We start from the raw sequence: 19,541 nt of genomic DNA on the forward strand, positions 1-19,541 counted from the left end.
AAGCAAATGAAAACAAACAGATGATTAGTACTTGGAGCTTCTATCTGTGCTTTATGCAAATATCGTCAACAGTGTATTACTATATGATGGTTTTGAAAAGTTAACTGGCTTTCAGATAAAGCATGTAGAGCTGAAGGTAGGACATTTATGTCTATATTAATTATGTCTGTACTGCTTAACAAAACACTGTATAATGTTTTGCTGGAGCTAATTCTAACCCTGCATGCTTCATGGTATCAAAGACAGTACAAATGCTTTGGTTTAGTACTACTCTGCACAAATTTATGCCACATCATCTTCCTTCAGGTAAAGTTAATAATTTCGTTCTGTTATTTTGTAGGAACCAGTCTGAGCATTCAAACACTAGGCTACGTAGCACCAACTGCTTTCTTTTCTCAGTTGTACGGTGTAAATCTTAAAAAATTACTCAAAATACAATCTGTTTGTTCCGGGTCTACAGCAGAAGTCTGAATCTGGAGTAATGTCTTGCTTTTCACACTGTTTTTTACCTTTCTTCTAATTGTGAGAATTTTGCAGGTTTCTACAGGCCACTCTGCACTTTCTGGGTGAGCCAAACTATTCTGTTGGTACTATTTTGAGGATCTTCTGTCTTGGTCAGGCACTTTATGGAAGAATGCCTCTGTTTTGTGGCCTGAATTATCTCTGGGTGAATAAAAGGATGTTTTGCATAGATTAAAATGTTTGAAGGTGCATAAAGATAGTGTGTTGCAGAAAAATCCTTTGGAAATCTGTCTTGCAGGGATTTTTCTCTTTTTGTGATGGATAATGTTCACACACTCCTCTGCTGCAATTGTCAGTAATCCAGCAGTGCTGGCACTAAGGGAGCACTACCTTCTGCTGGTGTCAGAGGCCACTGGTGCAGGCTCTGGGAGTCCCCCAGTTCCCAACTTCTTTTTCCGACAAGGTCAAAGCATTTTCCTGCAAGACAGCGTAATTTCCTTTTGCTCAACTAAGAGTTACCAGGAATTATGCTGGAGAGAGATTTTTCAGGTACAAGATTTTATTTTAAGATTCTTTACTTTCTTTTTTTTTTTAAGATCTCCTTGTAAAGTACTCTGAAATTCTCAGTGTTGCTCCAAACGTCAGTGTTGTTGCGCTAACTCTTCTATCACAAATTCTGTAATTCGTGAAGGATTGTGTGAGTGCTTTTTCATGGGACTGATTGGTTTGTTAGGGGTACATGTACAGCTTTCTTTGGTTTCATTGGCATAAAGTGATCAGTTTGAGTCACGTCAGATTATGTGATTTTAGTTAAGATGCTAAAGCTAAAATTTAGGCTGCTCGTCTGGGAGATCTCGCATTACTGTTGCCCTGCGACTAGCCAGGTTTCTGCAATGCCCACAACACCAAGTTCTGGTCTGAATTTCAACAAGAATTTTGCTTATCACAGGCAGCCAATAATTATGTGTATGTGTGAGACACTGCAACATTCATTCCTGCTTATCCCAAAAACTCAAGTGTATAAGAGCATATATGTGTTACTCATTACATTGTCCTTTCTCTTTTTTCTGACTAGGCAATCTCAGAGTGGAGTCCTGGCTTAAATCTTCTCACTAAATGTTTATCCATGTGCTCTTGTAGAGTTGGCTGGAACAGCCTGAATTTACCTGTTTGTGTGATTCAGCCCTTGTGAGGAGGTTGCAATCTGTGCAGCTGAGCCACATTAACCTACATTTTCCAAGGTTTTAAACAGCCTTCAGTGCAAAATCAGCCAGGCTGGCTTCACTTGCCTGAGAAGGACGAAGCACTATTTCAGTGTCCTCACTGCTAAGATGTCAACAAGGGTATAAATGTGTGTGGTCATCTAATACAATGCTTTTTGTGATGCAAATGGCCAGCTGTTTGGAGTGGAACTGAAATTGCCTAGACATTTTACACAACCTCTGACAAATAATTTGTTGGATGTCACGTCTTTGAGTTGGAGCCCTCTCAGTTGGTTTACCAATAACTGAACATGAAAGCTTGTACATCTGACTACTGAAACCCTGAGTCATTCTATCCTTTAATTAAAGCACGTTCTTTTAATATGTTCCTCTTGCTTAAAATTATATGAGAATGATTTCCTAGAGGAAAATGCCTAATGAATGCACTTCTATTTAGTATTTTCTATAGATTAGCTAAATAAGGGGGAAAGCTTGAACTATCTCGGGTATGTCAGGCAGTTGCAGGGGATACATACGTCAACCTCAAACATGATTTATCTTGCATGCCTTTTCTGACAGTTGTAATTTAACGGCTGTATTTTCCTCCAGGCTCTCAGGAGGCTGAACATCTTTTCAAGTTTCTAGCTTTGTGGTGGAAGAGTCAATGTCTGTTTGCCAGTGTAATTTATCTGAGTCATTCTGGGAGAGGCGTGGAGCAATTGAAGCATGACGATTAGCATAAATAAGGACTCTCCTCCTGAGGGTAGTGTTACTCTTACCTTGTTTCAGAGGAAAGCAGCCTCCCCATAACGACTGCTACTGCTAATTGAATTGTGTGATGCTATGAACTAAAAGACCTAATGCATTAAGCTCTGGTCTATTGTGATATTCTTTTGCATTTCAGTTTGAGGTGGAGTTAACAGAGCAAGGAAGGAAGAGCAACAGTGGGTTATCAGGAATCACCCTTTCACGTTCGCTGGGGTGGGTTTCTTTGAAGAGGGGATTATAAAACCTAAACCCACAACTTCTTTTGTAGCTTCTATATAATGACACTACCCCTGTTAATAAATAAATTAACAAAACTTTTCTTCCTATTATTAAACACTCTCTGACTCCTGTGTGATTTTTTTTTCTTAACCTGGAAACACCACTCCATGGTGGTGTTTGGGGGGGCAAGTGCCAGGAACCAAGCTCTGCCAGGTCCCAGTGCTGGCTTGGGCCTCGGCCCTAGGGGGCTGCTGCAGGCCGGGGGGAAGCGGCTGGCGACCGAGCCAGGCCCTGCGGGCCGGGACAGCCCGACCCGTGCTGCTGCTGGCTGACGGCGGCAGGGCCCGGCCCCGAGCTCGGGAAGGCGGGAACCGCGCTCGGCTCCTTCCCTCAACTTTCTTTGTCATGTCCCCCGGCGGCCGGGGCCGAGGCTGCCCAGGGGCGAGGAGGACCCGAGGGCCCCATGCGAGGGGGCGGCCTCAGCCGCGGGGCGGGGAGGCGGCGGGGCCGGGCCGGGCGCCCGGGTCCTGGCCCGGGCCGCCCCGCGGCCGCCGGCGGGCAGGGAGGAGTTAGGAGGGGATCGTCGGAAACGGAGGGGGGAGCGGCCGCTGCGGCGGCGTTAAAACCACCGAGCCCCGGGGCCGGCCGTCGGAGTCGCTCGGCGGGAACGCAAGATGAGGGGGGCGGAGGCGGGCAGCGCGCTGCGGCTGAGCACGGTGAGGCGGGGGCCGGGGCGGTGCGGGGAGTGCGGGCGGTGCGGGCGGTGCGGGCTGCCGCCGGGGAGCTGCCGGCCTCGCACCTCCGGCCGTGCCCCGCGGCCGGACAGCTCCGGTGGCTCCCCGGCCCTCGGCTGCAGTGGCGACTTTTTCAAGCACCCCTAACAAGTGCCTGTGCGCGGGGCAGGCAGGCAGCCTGCTCCGGGTCCGCGCTCCTGGAGTGCGTCCGTCTCAAAAGCTGGCAGTGCTGATTATTTCTAACGCCAGGTAGTTTTTGCCGTTCCTTTGTTTCAGACGCACAGAATGGGCTTGCTGTGCAACTTAGGTATCTTTCTTCTTCTTCTAAGCTTAATACTGCTCCAGGCTTTGTAAAGCGTGCTCTTGCTTTTATTTATCGAGGGCACCTTTCCTCTGTACGGCTTTGAGATGCTCTCTTCCACAGCGGTGAATTACCTGCACCCCTCTTTGGGATGGCAGCGGTATATTGCTTACCGGCCCCTTCCAAAGCATATTCTGACTCTAGTAAAGGAGGAGAATGCAGGTCCTTCAAGTACTTTCTGTGCAGGCTTCCATGCACTTGCAGTTAAACCAAATCAAGCCTGATTCCTTCTCTAAATCTCTGCTGTTGTGTATGTGGCGTTTCCCACGGAGGAAAAAGAGATACAAGTGCTTACTGCTGGGGAGCTCTGAGGGCTTTCCCACTTGAAGAAGTCCAATAAGCCAGCCCCTGCCGACTCCAGCTTTACCTGTGCAGCCCTGCATGGCAGAACTGCTTTTTGTCTCACTGGCTTTAGCTGTTTAACATGCCTAACCACCTTCTAAGTGCATTTTAACAGACAAATAAAGCTGATTTCTGTGTGATCACATTTGTGACTCTGGCATACAATTCAGTCAGCAGATTATCCTGAACCATTTCAAGTTTGTTGCATTGTTTCCTTGCCTTCTTTTAACTCCGGGCTTTGTCTGTGCCTCCTGTTCTCAGGGCTGCTGTTTCTGAGTGCGTGCAGGAGTGCCGGCCGGCTGCGGGCGCGAGCTGCAGGCAGCCACCGGGTTTGTGCTCGGCGTCACCGTCCGGCGGCCGCGGGGGAAGCGGCGCCCAGCCTGGCACCATGAGCTCCGGCACCAGCGCCCCGGTGAAGGTGGTCAGCAGCCTCGCCAACACTGATGTCAACTATGTCATCAAAGAGCACTATAATTACACGGGAAAGCTAAATGAGAATGCGGACAGTGGAATAAAAGTGACGTCGGTGGTTTTTATCATCATTTGCTGCTTTATAATCTTAGAGAACATTTTCGTCTTGCTCACCATCTGGAAAACCAAGAAATTTCACAGACCAATGTACTATTTCATTGGGAACTTGGCTCTTTCAGACTTGCTGGCTGGTGTGGCTTACACTGCCAACCTCCTGCTCTCTGGACACAAAACCTATAGCCTCACCCCCTCCCAGTGGTTTGTAAGAGAAGGCAGCATGTTTGTTGCCTTGTCTGCTTCTGTGTTCAGTTTGTTGGCCATTGCCATCGAGAGATACATCACCATGTTGAAGATGAAGCTCCACAATGGCAGCAACAGCTTCCGCTCCTTCTTGCTGATCAGTGCTTGCTGGGTTATCTCCGTGATACTCGGGGGACTCCCGATTATGGGATGGAACTGCATCAGCCTCTTGTCCAACTGCTCCACCGTGCTGCCTCTCTACCACAAGCACTATATTCTCTTTTGCACCACAGTTTTCACTGGCCTTTTGCTATCTATTGTTGTCCTCTATTGCAGGATCTACTCCATGGTGAGGACTAGGAGCCGTAGGCTGACATTTCGAAAAAACATTACCAAAGCTACCAGGAGCTCAGAAAAGTCACTAGCGTTGCTCAAGACAGTGATCATAGTTCTGAGTGCCTTCATTGCCTGCTGGGCTCCCTTGTTCATCCTGCTTTTACTGGATGTGGGCTGTAAAGTGAAGACCTGCCCAATCCTATATAAAGCAGAGTATTTCTTAGTACTGGCCGTGCTCAATTCAGCCACGAACCCTATCATCTATACGTTAACAAACAAAGAAATGCGGAGGGCTTTCATCAAGATTTTGTGCTGCTGCAAATGTCCCCCAGCAGATTCGGGGACCAAATTCAAGAGGCCTATCATCGGAGGGATGGAGTTCAGCAGGAGTAAGTCTGACAACTCCTCCCACCCACAGAAGGAGGAAGGTGACCATCCTGAAACCATCATGTCTTCAGGCAATGTTACGTCATCTTCTTAGGAGTAACCGTGGAGGTGTATTCCAGAGCCTTCCTCTGAAATCGGGGAGCTGAGGCGCCTCCTGCTCACTGCGTCAGCGCTGGGCCAAGTGAGCGAGTAGCATTAGTTCTAATGAGGCAAACGGTGCACTTGTGAGGCTGGAGTTCAAGAAATGGGACAGACTGTTCTGGCTTGAAAATCTTTTTCCCTGGAGCATGTTTTGTCTTTGCACTGAGGCAGCTCAGGATTGTCAGGCGCATTCATATCCTGAAATCTCCTTAGTAACTCTGAAAGACTGATGCCTTGGTGAAATGATGCCTGGTGTGTGTGAGAGAAAGAAAGTGGGGGAGGAGGAGGGAAAGGGAGAATGAACCTTTTTTTTTTTTTCCCTGTGAGAAGAATGTGAAGTTATTTTTCCTTTACTTGCAGCAAACCACTGACACAAAGGTCTTTCTGTACTGAGTTTAGCAGTGGCTCTGGTATAGTTGGTCAGAAGTGTTTGTTTAACATATAACAAGGGAAGAGATCACACAAATATAATTTAGAGCACGTACAACCATAATTCGGCATCACTTTCCAGAGTTTTTAGAAAAGTAGTAAGGTGTTATTTGCAGAGTCCAAAGCTGTTGGGATTTAGCGAGATCATAGCTGTGAATTTTTGTTGTTGGTCCGTGTTACATTTGAAGACCAAGAGCCAGACAGACTTGGCAGTTATGTCCACCTATACGATTCTGTTGACTGCGTCAGTTTTTGTGGAGTAGCTCGGAGCAGCGTTTGGCTCCCGATGTTGTTTGCCATGTTGTTATTAGCATTAAACAAACTGCATTATCATGACAAATGCATGGTAGAACTAAAGGTCATTTCTGTTCAAGGTGACTGAGAGTAAATCTAACAGTGTAAGATACCATTGACAACAGCAGCATTTTTGCTGAAGTAAAAAGAGCTAAAAACTGAAGGTCAGTGTCAGGTGCACAGTGTTTCCAAAGGTAAAGATTGGTCAGAAAATCTGAAAAGAACACCTTGAGTTTCAGAAAAATACACGGAGAGTTGAAGCAAAATGGCTATAGATAAATGCACTTCCATAACAAAATGCAATACATTTTGGCACATTGTATTCACGTTTATAGTTTCAGCAAAGATGTCTGTATTTTATCAGTTTGTGGAAGAAGTACCTATCATTAAATTGAATGTATTTGTTTTACAGCGTCATTTTTACTCCTCTGTTTTTCTAACCTGTGCTAATGGGTTTGAATGTGTACAATGTAAATAAGTTAATATGATGCAGGAGTCTTCATGCACCTAGAGTATTACTGTAATAAAAGTGGTATATCTGGGATAGCTGAGAGCAATTGACTGATTTACAGTTACTGGCAACTCCTAGAAGTGCTATATTGTAAAGAAAATTTATTGCCTTTGTAGTAAAATTTCCAGTGCAATTAAACTGTTTTTTTTTTCCTGGTTTAAAAAATAGTATTTAAAATGTTCCTGACTTTTATTGTTCAATTTGCACATAGCTTTATTGACTTCTAAACATTAATAAACTGATTTTTTTTAAAATATTCTGTTATCACAATACTGGGACTCTTGTACTGTTGTGGGAGTTTCGTGCTGGGTGTGGTTTTGTTGATAGAAGTTGTTGGTAGAAGTAAGTGAAGGAATTCTTTGATTTTGTTACTGGGATTAAGCCAGTTTTGTGGGGTCTTTCTGATCAATGAAGACATAGGATGCCACTTACTATATCATGTGTAATACAAAATGAATGCTAGACTCTGACTTTTCCTCAGCACACGCTGAAATGCCATTATCATGATCTGTACGCTAGCATTACCACAAGCAATTTTTCTCCAACAACTAGTGAAGCATAAGCAGAACAAAAAAAGTTTAGTTCTTAGCTCACTGCAAGTCTCAGGAGGTTTGTGAAGTGTAGACCTGTGTTCTCAGCTACGCAGCTGTAGCCCCATTGGGCGCGGCGGCACAGGCTGGCTGGGTAGTTGTATAGATACTGTATTATTTCTTCCAAAGTTTCAACTTCCATTTCCTCTCTTGCTGCCATTCCCTCTCAGTCTTACTTTTAAGTTTCACAGAGCTTGTACAGGATGCAGTTGGAGTGTGAAGATAAACCTCACCTTCTCGTAGCGTATGTCATCACGGTGCAAGGTTTACTGTGGGAAACTGGAGCCTGCTCAGTGAGGAAGGCTTTGGGTCGCAACCTCACTTCCTGAAGGAAATTCCAAAAATGCCCTGAAGACAAAAGAGTGGAAACAGGCTGGAATTTCTCTCCATCTGTCTGCCTGTACGGAAGGAATGATTTCATGTGTGCTCACTTCCTAGGCTTTTAATTAGTGACCTGAGCAGAGCTGGAAAAAATGTCAAATCTGTGTTTGTGCAAAAGATAAAGTCCCTCTTGGCTCAGGCCTTCATTTGGGCAATGATGGCGTACGCACGGTGCTGGCAGTCATGAGGGAAAGCGCTGCTTTATCCCAGGGATAAAGTCACGTCTGTGCAGAGCAACAGAAGCATGTAAACCTTGAAAGTCCAAGTTGAGGCCTCAGCGTGCTGCCGGTGAGTAAATACAGGCAATATACAGGGGACGGGGCTTCTGGGTTTGGTTCAAGTCCTCGCCTGGACTGGTAGGCATGTTGTCATCCAGAGGAGAGGGGTCCTCCCGCTCCGGAAGCCTTAAGGGCGTTCATAGCGTTTGTCCCCGCTGGGTCTGAGATCCTGTGACAAGGGATGGGCGATGCCGCAGCATGGCTGTGTCACAGGCCCCTTGTGACTACCACCAGCCTCAGCGCGTTGGGAGCTGGTAGCTACAGGTGAGTCACTTCCCTTTGCTTTGCCTTTGTTTCTGTATCCCTCTCTTATCTATCTTGTCTAATTGCACTGCTGGCCTTTGGGGGAAATGACTGCTTCCCCCTGTAAAAGCAACTGTGTGGTGGGAGCCCAAGTTTGGTAGGGAGCCCAAAGCCCTACGTAATTCACACAAGAGAAATGCGAACAGCGGAGCGAGGCACTGAGCCATGGGAAGCATTTCCTATGCTCCCGGTCGAGATGTCCTCCATAGACAGGCCACATCTACACATGAAGAAAATAATCACACAGGGACTAATAACTGTAATAAAATAATAACAATAATAGAAGTTAGGGCTCCTGCTGGAAAAAAAGGCCTCTTCACTTCCTATGGGAGAAGGCTGCAGCTCCTCCGCTGCGCACATCCATGACAATAAATCAGCAGGTTAGGCCAGATGTGTAGCACTCAGTTTTGCAGCCTGTAATGCTGAAAGCACCCGCCTGGCTTTGTCCTTTTGCTGGCCATGTGACAACGGGGCTGAAAACATGCTTTGAGAACTGAAAAGGTACATTATACCAAATCCCCCAGTGAAATAAAATAGCCTGAATTCTCGGGAGTAACCTGGCCCTTTCATTTATATTCTTGTTCCTAGCTCTTCTTCCATCACAAAGAATAAAAACAGGGATAGAAAATGGCCATAAACTCCGTCTGTTGCTCCTGTGGCAACTCCCTAACTCCCCATGCCTGTGCAGGACCAGGTGTAGCACCGGGTCTATTGGGCAATGGGGGGGCTGCAGCCAGAATGCCCTGCCGCCACGGCAGGAGGAGCAAACCCTGGGCTTGCTGTACAGTGCAGGCAGCCAGGACCAAGACCAGGGGACATAAAAACATAAAAAATACTGTTATCCATCCTTCTCTTACTTGTTCAACTAAGAACTACAAGGACTGCCCAACTGCAACATTTCCTGATTCCTAATTTGGCCTGGAAGATCTTAATACTGATTGCATTTTGTGTACAAAAGGTCAGATTGACAAAGCATCCAAAAATTTGGGTATGTAGAACAGAACTATGAAACCTTCTCAGCTCTGAAATGCTGGAAATTCCCCAAGGACAGTTTTTTTTTCATTTATGGGGTTCTGAAATTCCCCAGGAAAACATTTACTGTATTTTAATAATTCTCCTTACTATTTTTCTTGGAAAAGGAAATGAATCCAACTACAACTGAACCTTCAAGGATGCAAGAAACAAGCAAAGTCCATCTAAATTCAATTCCTGTCATCTGCTTTCATAATCATTTCTAATCCCATCTTTGCATTTACAGAGGGGAAGAGTTTGTTCATTTTCTGTGGTGTAATTTATTCTCATAGAATATTATTTCTCTTTATGCAATCTGCAAGAATTGCGTAGGGTCAGGAAATTTCCCTCTAATTATTACTCTACCTGAGTAATATTTAATTGTTACTCTTTGCGTAGGATTTTTTAAAGTTCTATTTCTATAACAATTAACAGTTATTAAATTCACCTTGTACACGGGAGGTAGATGTAAGAACCTGTGGTGCAGCTAACTTGTTCCAGTACCAGTTTTATGCTGAAATAAAAAGTGTCTACAGAGACCTGAAACTCAATCAACTCAATCTAAGATAAATCAAGATGCTAACAAAAATAATGTGTTTCGGGAGGGAGTTTGGGAACATAACCAGTGTAGACTTACGTGAACCATTAAAGAGAATTACTATATTAAGGACCTTCTCCCAGACAGGGAGAGAGGGGCACATTCCTTGTTTGTCCCTTACTCACCCACAAATTCTGAGAGATGTTGTGCCAAAGCAGCATTCTCAAAACAAAACCCACCAAGCAAAGCTCTGCAAAGCCAGATCTCTTACCCTACCAAAAATCTCCTCCCTGAGTTAAACTGGGACTATTTTGTTGCCCTCAGAGCCATCCCTACTACCTTCACAGCACAAAAAGGCAGGAAATCGCATCAGCCACACCCAGGAATTCTCTGGGCATGGAAAAGTCCTAATAAAGCAGAGCCGACAAAGCTCTGTCAACCCTCTGCGAACCTCTGCAACCAAGCCTGATTTAGCAGTAGCATAATGGAAACCTGACACAAAGGCCTTTTTTTTTTTTTTTTTTCCCTGAGCTTAAATGAATGATCACTTGGAGAAGATCCATCTTTAAATTCATAGTACAATAACTATACAGCAGCATGGCTCATTGGCGAAACGTGGCCAAAGCCAGATTAAATATTTACGTGTAAATATTTTTGCAAAGCCTATTCATAATTACTCTTCTCAGATCCAAGCGGGCTCAAAATTCAGACTGCATATTTTTTTATAACTAATGAACATATGGAAACCACAGGCTGGGGGGGAAATCACTGAGTAAATACTGAGCTAAAACTATCATTTAGGCTCTGTAGAATCACCCATGAAAACAGTCACTACCTAGCAAAAGTCTTTGGTTTGAATCAGTGCTGACAGCTGAAACTTTCAGGTGGTGGTCTGAGCTATCTGCTAAAAGCTTTTTTGCTCTCTTCAGCATACCTAAGCTCTGCATAAGCCCAGACTTCTTGACTTGGCAGGACAATGGCATAAATCACTGGAATACGACCTCATACAAGTACGCCTCAATACTGAGCACCTACAGTTGTATAACGTGAAGGTGGGGATGCGAATTTACATAAGCAATGAAAACAGAACTTGTATGGTTATGGAGAACGTGCAATAACAATTTCCACATGATGTGAAAAGTAGATTTGGCACAACTGTGGTTCAGAGTGCACAAGGGAACAGGTTTCAGAGACAGTTTGGGATTGGTGAGGAATTAGGCTATAGTATCTGATATTCTGCACCCGGAATGAAGGGAAAGAATCCTCTGTGGTAATTAAGGCACAAAGTCAAGGGTTTGCAGCTGTGGAGTGTATTCTTAGAACTGCAGCTCCTTCCTGAGCAGCTCTCATAAATTCTCACCTTCCCACAAAGATATTATATATAATGTATACATATTATATATACCTATATATATATACAAGGATATATATAGGAGGTTGTTTGCAGCTGATTATTTTGTATTTTGTGGTACTATTTGAAGGATTGCTTTCTATGGCATTCTGAATATGGGGGATGGTCTGCCAGGTCATTTATTGCCCAGCTACTTGCAGTATCTCCTTGCACTTTCATACCTGGGTGCTGCTGTATCACAGCTAGCATATGGTGGGAAAATCAAACAGAAAAAGGTTTTTTAGTAGTACATACAACTCTATCCTCATAATTGGAAGAATGACTGAGATCTTGGCTGAAAAATGCATCCTTAAAAGGAGCTGTTATGGAAAAACAGCTCACCAAAAGTCTGTCTTATTATCTTTCTTCCTTTCAGTGAAGACACAACTATGGTCTAACGATTTCTTCTAATCTGGTGACCACTCAGATGCCTGTTGCATGAGGAATAAATTTGAGCTATTTCCCAAACACCAGTCCCTTGTAGCTGTTTTTATTTCTACTGCAACTCCCACTTTTACTGCTGGTTTAAGCACGAGATAAGAAATTGCTTGTAGCTGGTGTGTACGTTTTCTCTCTCACCAGGGTTATCCGATCACACCTTTGGAGCAAATCCTTTATGCTGGCATAGAGATATCACTTCAAAGCTGCCTACAACTCCATTTCAAAAAGAGTTTCTCTCTCTGTGTGTCTCTCTTTTTTCCCCCCTTGTCTTAGAAATTCAACACATTTTGCATTTTACTATATTTTACTGTATTTATCTATTTTTTCCTAGTCTTACGCTTTTTACATATTGCAAATGTTGCTTGAGGAAATCTTTACCTTTTATCTCAGAGTTTGACCGTTTCTCATGGAAAAGTGGTCGTATTTTACTTTTCTAATACATAATATAGGTGGGAGGGAGAGGAATTGGTCCATACAATGGAGATGGTGAAGGAACACCAAATCTTTTAACTCGAAATGGTTCATCAGTGCAAGTGGCTGGGGTCAGAACTCTTTAACAACAGCGTGAAGTTCTGCTTTTCACTAAACTTGCTGAAAACTGCAAAGGCATTAAAGAGGGCTCAGAGGACAACAAAGCAAGGCGGTTTAATAGGATGAACGACTATAAAAGGCTCAGTGAGCAAAGCCTTTTCCCACCAGAGAGGAGAGCCGGGAAACACAATACTCAGCCTACCAGCTACGCTATGGAAGTGTGCTGGATGATGCAGAGAGAAAGAAAACTATTTAACGCTCAAGACAAAGAGTGGATTCTGCCCGCAGAAGCCAGAACCAGTTAAAACACGTATTTCAGATTAGGATTTAGCTGCACTTTGATGCTTGACGCCTCGGCGCACTGCGGTGGGCCGGGAGCTCTTCCTTCCCCACAGCACCCGCCTCAGCCCTCCCACACAGGACCTTTGCCCCCCCGATGCCCTCCCAACCCCCCTTTTCCTCAATGCTGTTCCTGCTCCCCTTGGTTTTCCTGCCCACCCCCCTGCCCCAGCTCTTCCTGCGCCCTGCCTTGCCCTTCACCTCTGCCTGCCGTGGGTTCCCCGGGAGGCGCAGACGGCAGTGCCTGGGGGGCCTGTGGAGGTGGCGGCGGTGGCACTGCTCGTGGTGTGGCCTCCCTGCAGGCGTGGGGCCTGGGGACCGTGGACCAGGGAGCAGGGCAGGAGGTGGTGGTGGGGAGAGAGACTCAAAAACCACTTTAGCAGAATAAAAGAACAAGACAAAGCCAAAAAACAGCGATTGCATCTATAAAAAGTGTGTGCTGTAATGGGGAGGTGAGGTTTAAACCCAAAGTGAGGAGTGGTTTTGGCACCCGCCAGTGAGTGCCTGGCCGCCCCCTTGCAGCAAGTAGCGGGCGTTTGCAGCTCTCAAAAGGTCAAAGGGGCCCCTGAGAAACTGCCACGGCCCCAGCGCATGTGGGGTTCACGGGTGTTGAGCCTGAGACTTCAAGGCGAGAACTTGAGCGCAGCAGCTGCAAAGTAGGCTAGGCCTTGAAAGCGGTGGTGTTTTCATGGGAGCGCTGAAGCAGTCTTACGTGCAGCCTGCGGGTCTTTTCGGCCACAGCACGAAATGGCTCCCTGCCAGCAGAAGGGAGTGGGGCTGCACGGGCCTCCCCTATAGCTCTTTGCTCTCTCCGCCCGGCAATTTATGTTCTCGGTGGAAACAGGCACTCCATGTAAACTTGGGGCGGCGTGAAAGCAACCAGAGGCATCTTAGACAGAAGTGTGTCCCAGGTCTTGAACTGTTTATGAAATGATTTTTGTTGAAATCTCAATTTTTTTTTTCATCACTCAGCTGAGGCATCACTGACCTTGCGGCTGGCTGCATGAGGATGAGGGCTGGCCAGAGGAAGCCTCCACACCACAAACCTCAGCCGGAGCGAGGAGGGAGCAGAAAGGCCTATGGCGGATCTGTGGGACAGCTGCGGCCACCTGCCTCCCTCAGGTAGTGGGAGCGGAGCAGGTGGGGCTGAGGCCCAGCCTGGGGAGCTGGATGAAGCAGGGCCATGCCCCTTGGCAGTGCTGCCCGAGAGGAAAGTGAACAAGGCCTGGCTTGATTTTCTCCTCAGGAAGTATGGGGGTGCAGCGTTTGTGGTGTGGAGAGTATGATGCTATGGGAAATTAAAGCCCAAGCTAACAAAGTTTTGGTAGCTGGAGTTAAACTACAATATCAACTGGGTAGAAGTGCTAAAAATGTAGCGCAGATTGTTGAAAGCAATTGTAAATTGTAAAAATGCTTATTTCAGTCTTGCCTTTACTTTAGTCCTCTGAGCCTATCTGAATTACCTTGTTACCCACCTGAGGGCAGCCTTTTGAGAACAGGTTAGGAGAGACACAAGGCACTGAACAGATCTGTATCACCCAAGCTTGACACCTTGGTAATTATGATATGAATCAATGCTTATTCAGACAGAGGACCGAGCTTTCTCACACAGGTTATCAAGCAGCCTTCACACCCTTCTCTACTGATTGTGTGCGTCTATGTAAACACTTTATTGATACAATAAACAGGGTTTTATTAGTCTTCCCGAAGAAGCTTCCTTATGATTTGCTCATTTCATCAAACCATTCATCTATAGTGGGATGCAAACAAACAAGTCCGTCCAGGTGCGCTAAAGAAAGTGTAAGTATTCCTAGACATTATGCTTTTCACCCCATTTGACTTTGCCCATGCCCAGAACGAGATCAACGTGGCTCTGAACCACACTTCAGAGCAAAGTGGGACAAATAGCAAAGCATTTTTAACTGTGTTTGAAAGCATTTTTATATATGTCACTTGCAGCCTTAGCCTTGTGTGTGGCCTCTACTCTTTTTCTGTTATGGGAAATCACCCTAATAAAACTTCTCCTTCCCTTCTGAATGAATGTCATTGTTATAATACAATGAGTCAGAAAAGAAATAATATTAACCACAAAATAATGGCAGTCTAACCACCAGCATGAGTTCTCCCCCCATCCATCAGTCAACTGCAATACCCTTAACTGTGTTTCCTTGTTGTAATCAAATCTGGCAAAAAAATTAATGAAACTGAAAGTGGAGGGGTTCCCACAAATCAGAAGTAGGATTTTCATTGATACAATTGCATGCATGAGATTTCCTGTTCAGAGCCAGCAAAATGAAAAAGCTTGTTACCTGTAAGCATCACCTGTATAAATCAAGCAGCTCCATATCTGCTTGGGTTTTGGAATTGGAATGGCTTAGCTGGCTTTAACTTGTTCAGAGTTTTGATAACCAAATGAATGAAGTCTATGACATTTTATGTCTGACACAATCTTTGCATTGTATTTAAAAAGCCTGCAAAACCTGCAGATTCATGTAACACTGTAATCCCTACACTTTGTGTGGTAGGATTGGAAAGGATGTCAAAATACTAACTCCTATATGAAGTCATAAACAAACATGGCTAATGTTTCTGCTCATTTTTGTTCCAAGGTAGCTGGCTGCTGAACTTGCCTTTTGTTCTATGACTGTGAGCCTCTCTGGCACGTGGCATGCTGGCCTGGAAATGCCTAAATTAAATTGTCAGAAATACTCTGCTGTTAGCCGTGCTGTTAGACTTGGGATTTGAGATGAAGGTCTCAAATCCCAATTTGAGAAGTCTGAGTGGGCTACTCAGTTGTTCAAACAGCCCTGCAGTTTATTATAGAGTTTTGGTCTAACAGATAGGCACAAACATAATCCATAAGGGATTTCCATAAGCAGATTTCCCACGTTGTTCAGGCACACTCATGCAGGTTGTGTGTTGCTGCTGTGTGCATTACAAAAAAAGGATCTAGCCTGTTTGACTAGTTGTGGCTGAGGTATAGCTGTTTCTATTGTTGATGATACATGACAGGAGAATGTAAACACTGTCAGTCATTTGCCTCTGACTCCTTGTTCTGAGTGGCTGTGTATGTATTTATTTTCGTTTGAGTTAAATGAATGTGACCTGGAGAGTGATTTAGGAAAAAGGCTTGGATTTGCATCTGCCTTGATCCTGGCCATCTTTAAAACTTTGCCACAGTGTACTGTGCATTTTTTAGAGTTCACAAGGGTGAAGTTTGTAAGAATAAATGAGATGAAAAGCAAAAGGGGACCAGAAGAACAGGCTGCCTTTCTTGTTTCCATTTTTAGTTACACGTTTCTGGAGGTTTGATTTTAATTTACCTTTCACATGGAAGGTATGTCAAGCCCAGGCACAGCTCTTCTGTCTGTGCTTTGACCTGGTCATCTGAGCCTGAAAACTGTATAGCTGTGTAATTGCAAGGCAGCTTAAGCTAATGTACCATCTCTTGTGACTTACTAGTTTTAGCAGTGCTAACGTGGCTAGCTGGTGTCAGCCCCAGATACTCTCATTTATCTGCCCCCAGGCATGCAGATGTACCCGGAGCTGTTTTGATTGCAGAGCCATTACTACAGTTCCGTTTGTGGTTGCTGTCTGTATTTCAAAAGAGAGTTTTTATACGTAAAGTGCTGGGGAAGCTGAAATTACACTGTTTACTTGTCTTCTCTGAAAGAGGGAGAAGACGACTTGTCCCTTGTCTTTATTTTTTTTTTTCTTATTCTATGCAATTTTTTTTTGTTGTTGTTTTGTTTTGTTTTTAAGCAGGAATCATTCCCCTTCACTGCTTGTTCAGTGTTCTGTCACAAGGTCCTGATGGTCAGTCTCTGAAAGGCACATTGGCTTCGGCTTTGCTATACAACAGTTAATTAGCAGTGGGACTATGAATGGAAAGCATCTTAAAGCAGAAAGGACACTGTGAGAGTTGTATGGGACAATTCACATTTAATGCAGATCCTGGGCTCAGATGAAATTTGTTTCTGGCACAAGTTGGTGGAGATTCTATCAAAGTTAAAAATTCTCTCCACGTGTACCAGACCTGCACCTGACCCTCCCAGTGGTCACTAACGTATGGGTGCTAGCTCTGGGTCAGACTGTGAACCCTTGCTGTCAATGGAAGATTTACCATCAGTTTGCATGGGAGTGGTGTTGGAACTGTAGTTAAAAATGAATAATTGTTGCACTTAATTTTTTCCTGTGCTGCTCCTTGCATGCTGGCTCAGTCGTTGCTCCCAGCATGAAAGGGAAATCCTGCAAAGTTGATCACGCCTGTAAGTTTCAGAATGACAATATAAGATGTTTAAAAAGCTAAACCTCAGCCCCACCCTACTAGGCACAGTTGAGTGTTTATGTAAGTACACCCAGAAAGTCTGCATCAGCAGAAAATAAAGTGTTCTTTTCACTCATTTTTGAGGACCCAGAATAGTGCAAAAGTAGTGAATGGCAGTTGTGTGTTTAGTTCTCTCCATGAAGTGGAGATCATGTTATAGTCATAGAAGTATTTTGTGAAATAACATTTGCCCCAATTTATGGTACAGAACATGCACTAGAAATTATGTGCTTGTTTTCTCTGAAAGTACTTGTACCTAGCAATTAAATCCTCAGCTAGCCTAGTCTGCTACCTCAGTTAACTTGCACAAAATCATAACCAGAAGAATGGGGAAAGCATGGATGGAGGGGCAAGGGTGTTGCTGGGGAGTTGAATGTTGTGGCAGATCGAAACAGAGAGCTGCTTGTTGGCGTGTTCTGGTGCTCAGAACTCACATTTTGCAGAAAATTAAATTCTTAACCTAACAGCAGTTTAGGAGGTGGAAAAATTGAAGGTTTTCCTCTGGGTCAAGGGCATCTGCATCCTCTTTCTCGGGTAGATGGAATTTCTCTCTCTTGAGTCTTCACACATGAAATGCATGGTGGGAATATGCACTTATATTTAATAGCCTAAAACCAGTAAAAGTGTCAGTGTACTAGATTATTTAAATTAGTCAATATGGATTATATTTTAATAAGCAAGTAGCAGTGTGGTGAGGATACCATCTTTCATACCTGTCTGGGTAGACTACACTGAGCCTGTTTTTCACTTGTTTTTTTCCATGTTTTTCTTCAGATGTGCTTGGACATGGTTGTACTAAGACATCTGAAATTGCTTGACTGCCTGTATAGGTGGCAGTCTGGATTGTGGCAGTTCTCAGAGAAGCATTTTAGTTTCCTTTAATCTCAAAGAATGTGCTAGCATATGGTTGAAACTAAGATTTTGGCAAAGATGAACCACTTTTGCATCTGTTGAATTTTTGCTCATTCTTAAGCATAGGTGATTTCTGGAACTTCACTACTATTTTTTATTTATTTATTTATTTATTTTTTATTATTTTTATTTATTTATTTATTTTCCCCCTCTCAGCTCATTTTGAAACCCACCTACCTCTTCCTTTCTTAATTCGGCCAGATGTGGAAAGAGAAAGGGCAAAAGTGCATTAAAATGAGGGTTCTCATGGGGTTGTATCATGTCTGGAAACTGGGGAACATTGCTATATGTTCCATTAGAAAACAGTCAACATGAATTACAAATTTGTATTTTATGATACTTTCTCTATCACAAAACCTGAGTGTTGCATAAAATCATACAACAGAAAAAATGACAGAAAAGTCATCCAATATATTGCGTGACTTCAATCATGAGTATACAAAGACATCCTGAAAAATCATTTAGCTTGTTTGTGAGGACCTCTGTGGGTGAGGACTTGCAAGTTCTCCAGGCCGTCTATTCAAAGCACTTTGCTTTTCTTACCGCTAAAAGTGCCTGAAAGTCTCTTTATGCAATTTAAGTCCATCTACTTTGCCTACAGAGCTTACTCTTCCATTTTTGCTTGTGGAAGGTTCCTCTGTACTTAACATCTGCCAGGATGGCCCCCTTGTTCTCTTGTGCTTTAGACTAACTGATCCCAGGTAATGTAATCATTCCTCAAAGATTTTTTTTTTTTTTTCCCTAGTCCTCAGAGATATATATATTTTTTTCCAGACCTCAAGTGATATAGATATAAATATATATTTCCCTCTGGAATATCTTTAATTGGATAGTATTTGTATGGGAACATGCATATATACATTTTAAAGAATAATCTAAAAGGTCTTGCAGCTTTGAACAGGTAGCGTTCTGCACGCCATCCAATGACACCTCTGTGAAGACAGTATGTTAGTGGTTTGACAACAACTGCTGAATATGACCCTGTTAGCAAACAATAGTGCTGAGAGCGTGCAGGGTTGTTCCACGTGTTGCAGACTGTTGTTGTATCAGCTTACTAAACACTGTTTTAAGTGTCAGTTCAGGTGAATAAAAACTAATTCTAACTTAGTGGCGACAGTTTTCTGACAAAAGCAGAACCAGTGTTTGTAGCTCTATTTGGATTTGTGTTTAGGGGTTATCAGGTTCTTCTCAGGACTTGCTAGAGAAAACCTAAGAAATTCTGTGTGAGTGTAAGTGATCTGTGTCTTATTTTATACTTTGCTTGTGGCCTCTCACCTGTACAGATTTCAGATAATTTGTTCAGTCAGCTCAGCTCATGACACCGTAGCAAACTGGAACTTTTCTGTAGTTGTTTTATGCCACAAAATCTGTTTCAAAATAACATTCCTCTGTGACTGCTGCCAGTAATGGAAAGTATTTTCCTGCAGCTGTGTGCTCTGTGCAGTCCTGTCAGCTGCCCGCACTGTCAGGCTGCGCTGACACCAGTGTCCCCACAGTGACCAGGATGGGGGGGCTCCTTCAGGATCCAGCAGTGGAAAAGCCCACTGCTTCAGGATCTCCTCCTTGCTCTGCTTCTTTTCCGCTTATCGTTTTTCATGAATTA

General features: G+C 44.1%; 1 protein-coding gene and 1 long non-coding RNA gene across 3 annotated transcripts in view; both read left to right on the forward strand.

Moving 5' to 3' along the window:
• The first annotated feature begins 1,559 nt into the window (after nt 1-1,559).
• S1PR1 (sphingosine-1-phosphate receptor 1) lies at nt 1,560-7,151 on the forward strand. 2 transcript variants are annotated; one of them, XM_035333446.1, is made up of 2 exons: nt 1,560-2,645; nt 4,350-7,151. In XM_035333446.1, the coding sequence occupies exon 2, from the start codon at nt 4,477-4,479 to the stop codon at nt 5,614-5,616; it is 1,140 nt and encodes a 379-aa protein (XP_035189337.1). In that variant the 5' UTR covers nt 1,560-2,645; nt 4,350-4,476; the 3' UTR covers nt 5,617-7,151. The 2 variants fall into 2 exon arrangements, with proteins under 2 accessions (XP_035189337.1, XP_035189336.1); XM_035333445.1 differs by lacking the exon at nt 1,560-2,645 and adding an exon at nt 3,220-3,367.
• A 10,304-nt stretch (nt 7,152-17,455) lies between these two features.
• LOC118170852 overlaps nt 17,456-19,541 on the forward strand; it is a 49,148-nt gene continuing 47,062 nt past the window's right edge. Inside the window, exon 1 of the long non-coding RNA XR_004752894.1 lies at nt 17,456-17,560. This is a non-coding gene — a long non-coding RNA (uncharacterized LOC118170852). The remainder of the gene's footprint in view (nt 17,561-19,541) is intronic.

Source organism: Oxyura jamaicensis, chromosome 8 (genome assembly GCF_011077185.1).
Source record: "Oxyura jamaicensis isolate SHBP4307 breed ruddy duck chromosome 8, BPBGC_Ojam_1.0, whole genome shotgun sequence".
Lineage (NCBI taxonomy): Eukaryota > Metazoa > Chordata > Aves > Anseriformes > Anatidae > Oxyura > Oxyura jamaicensis.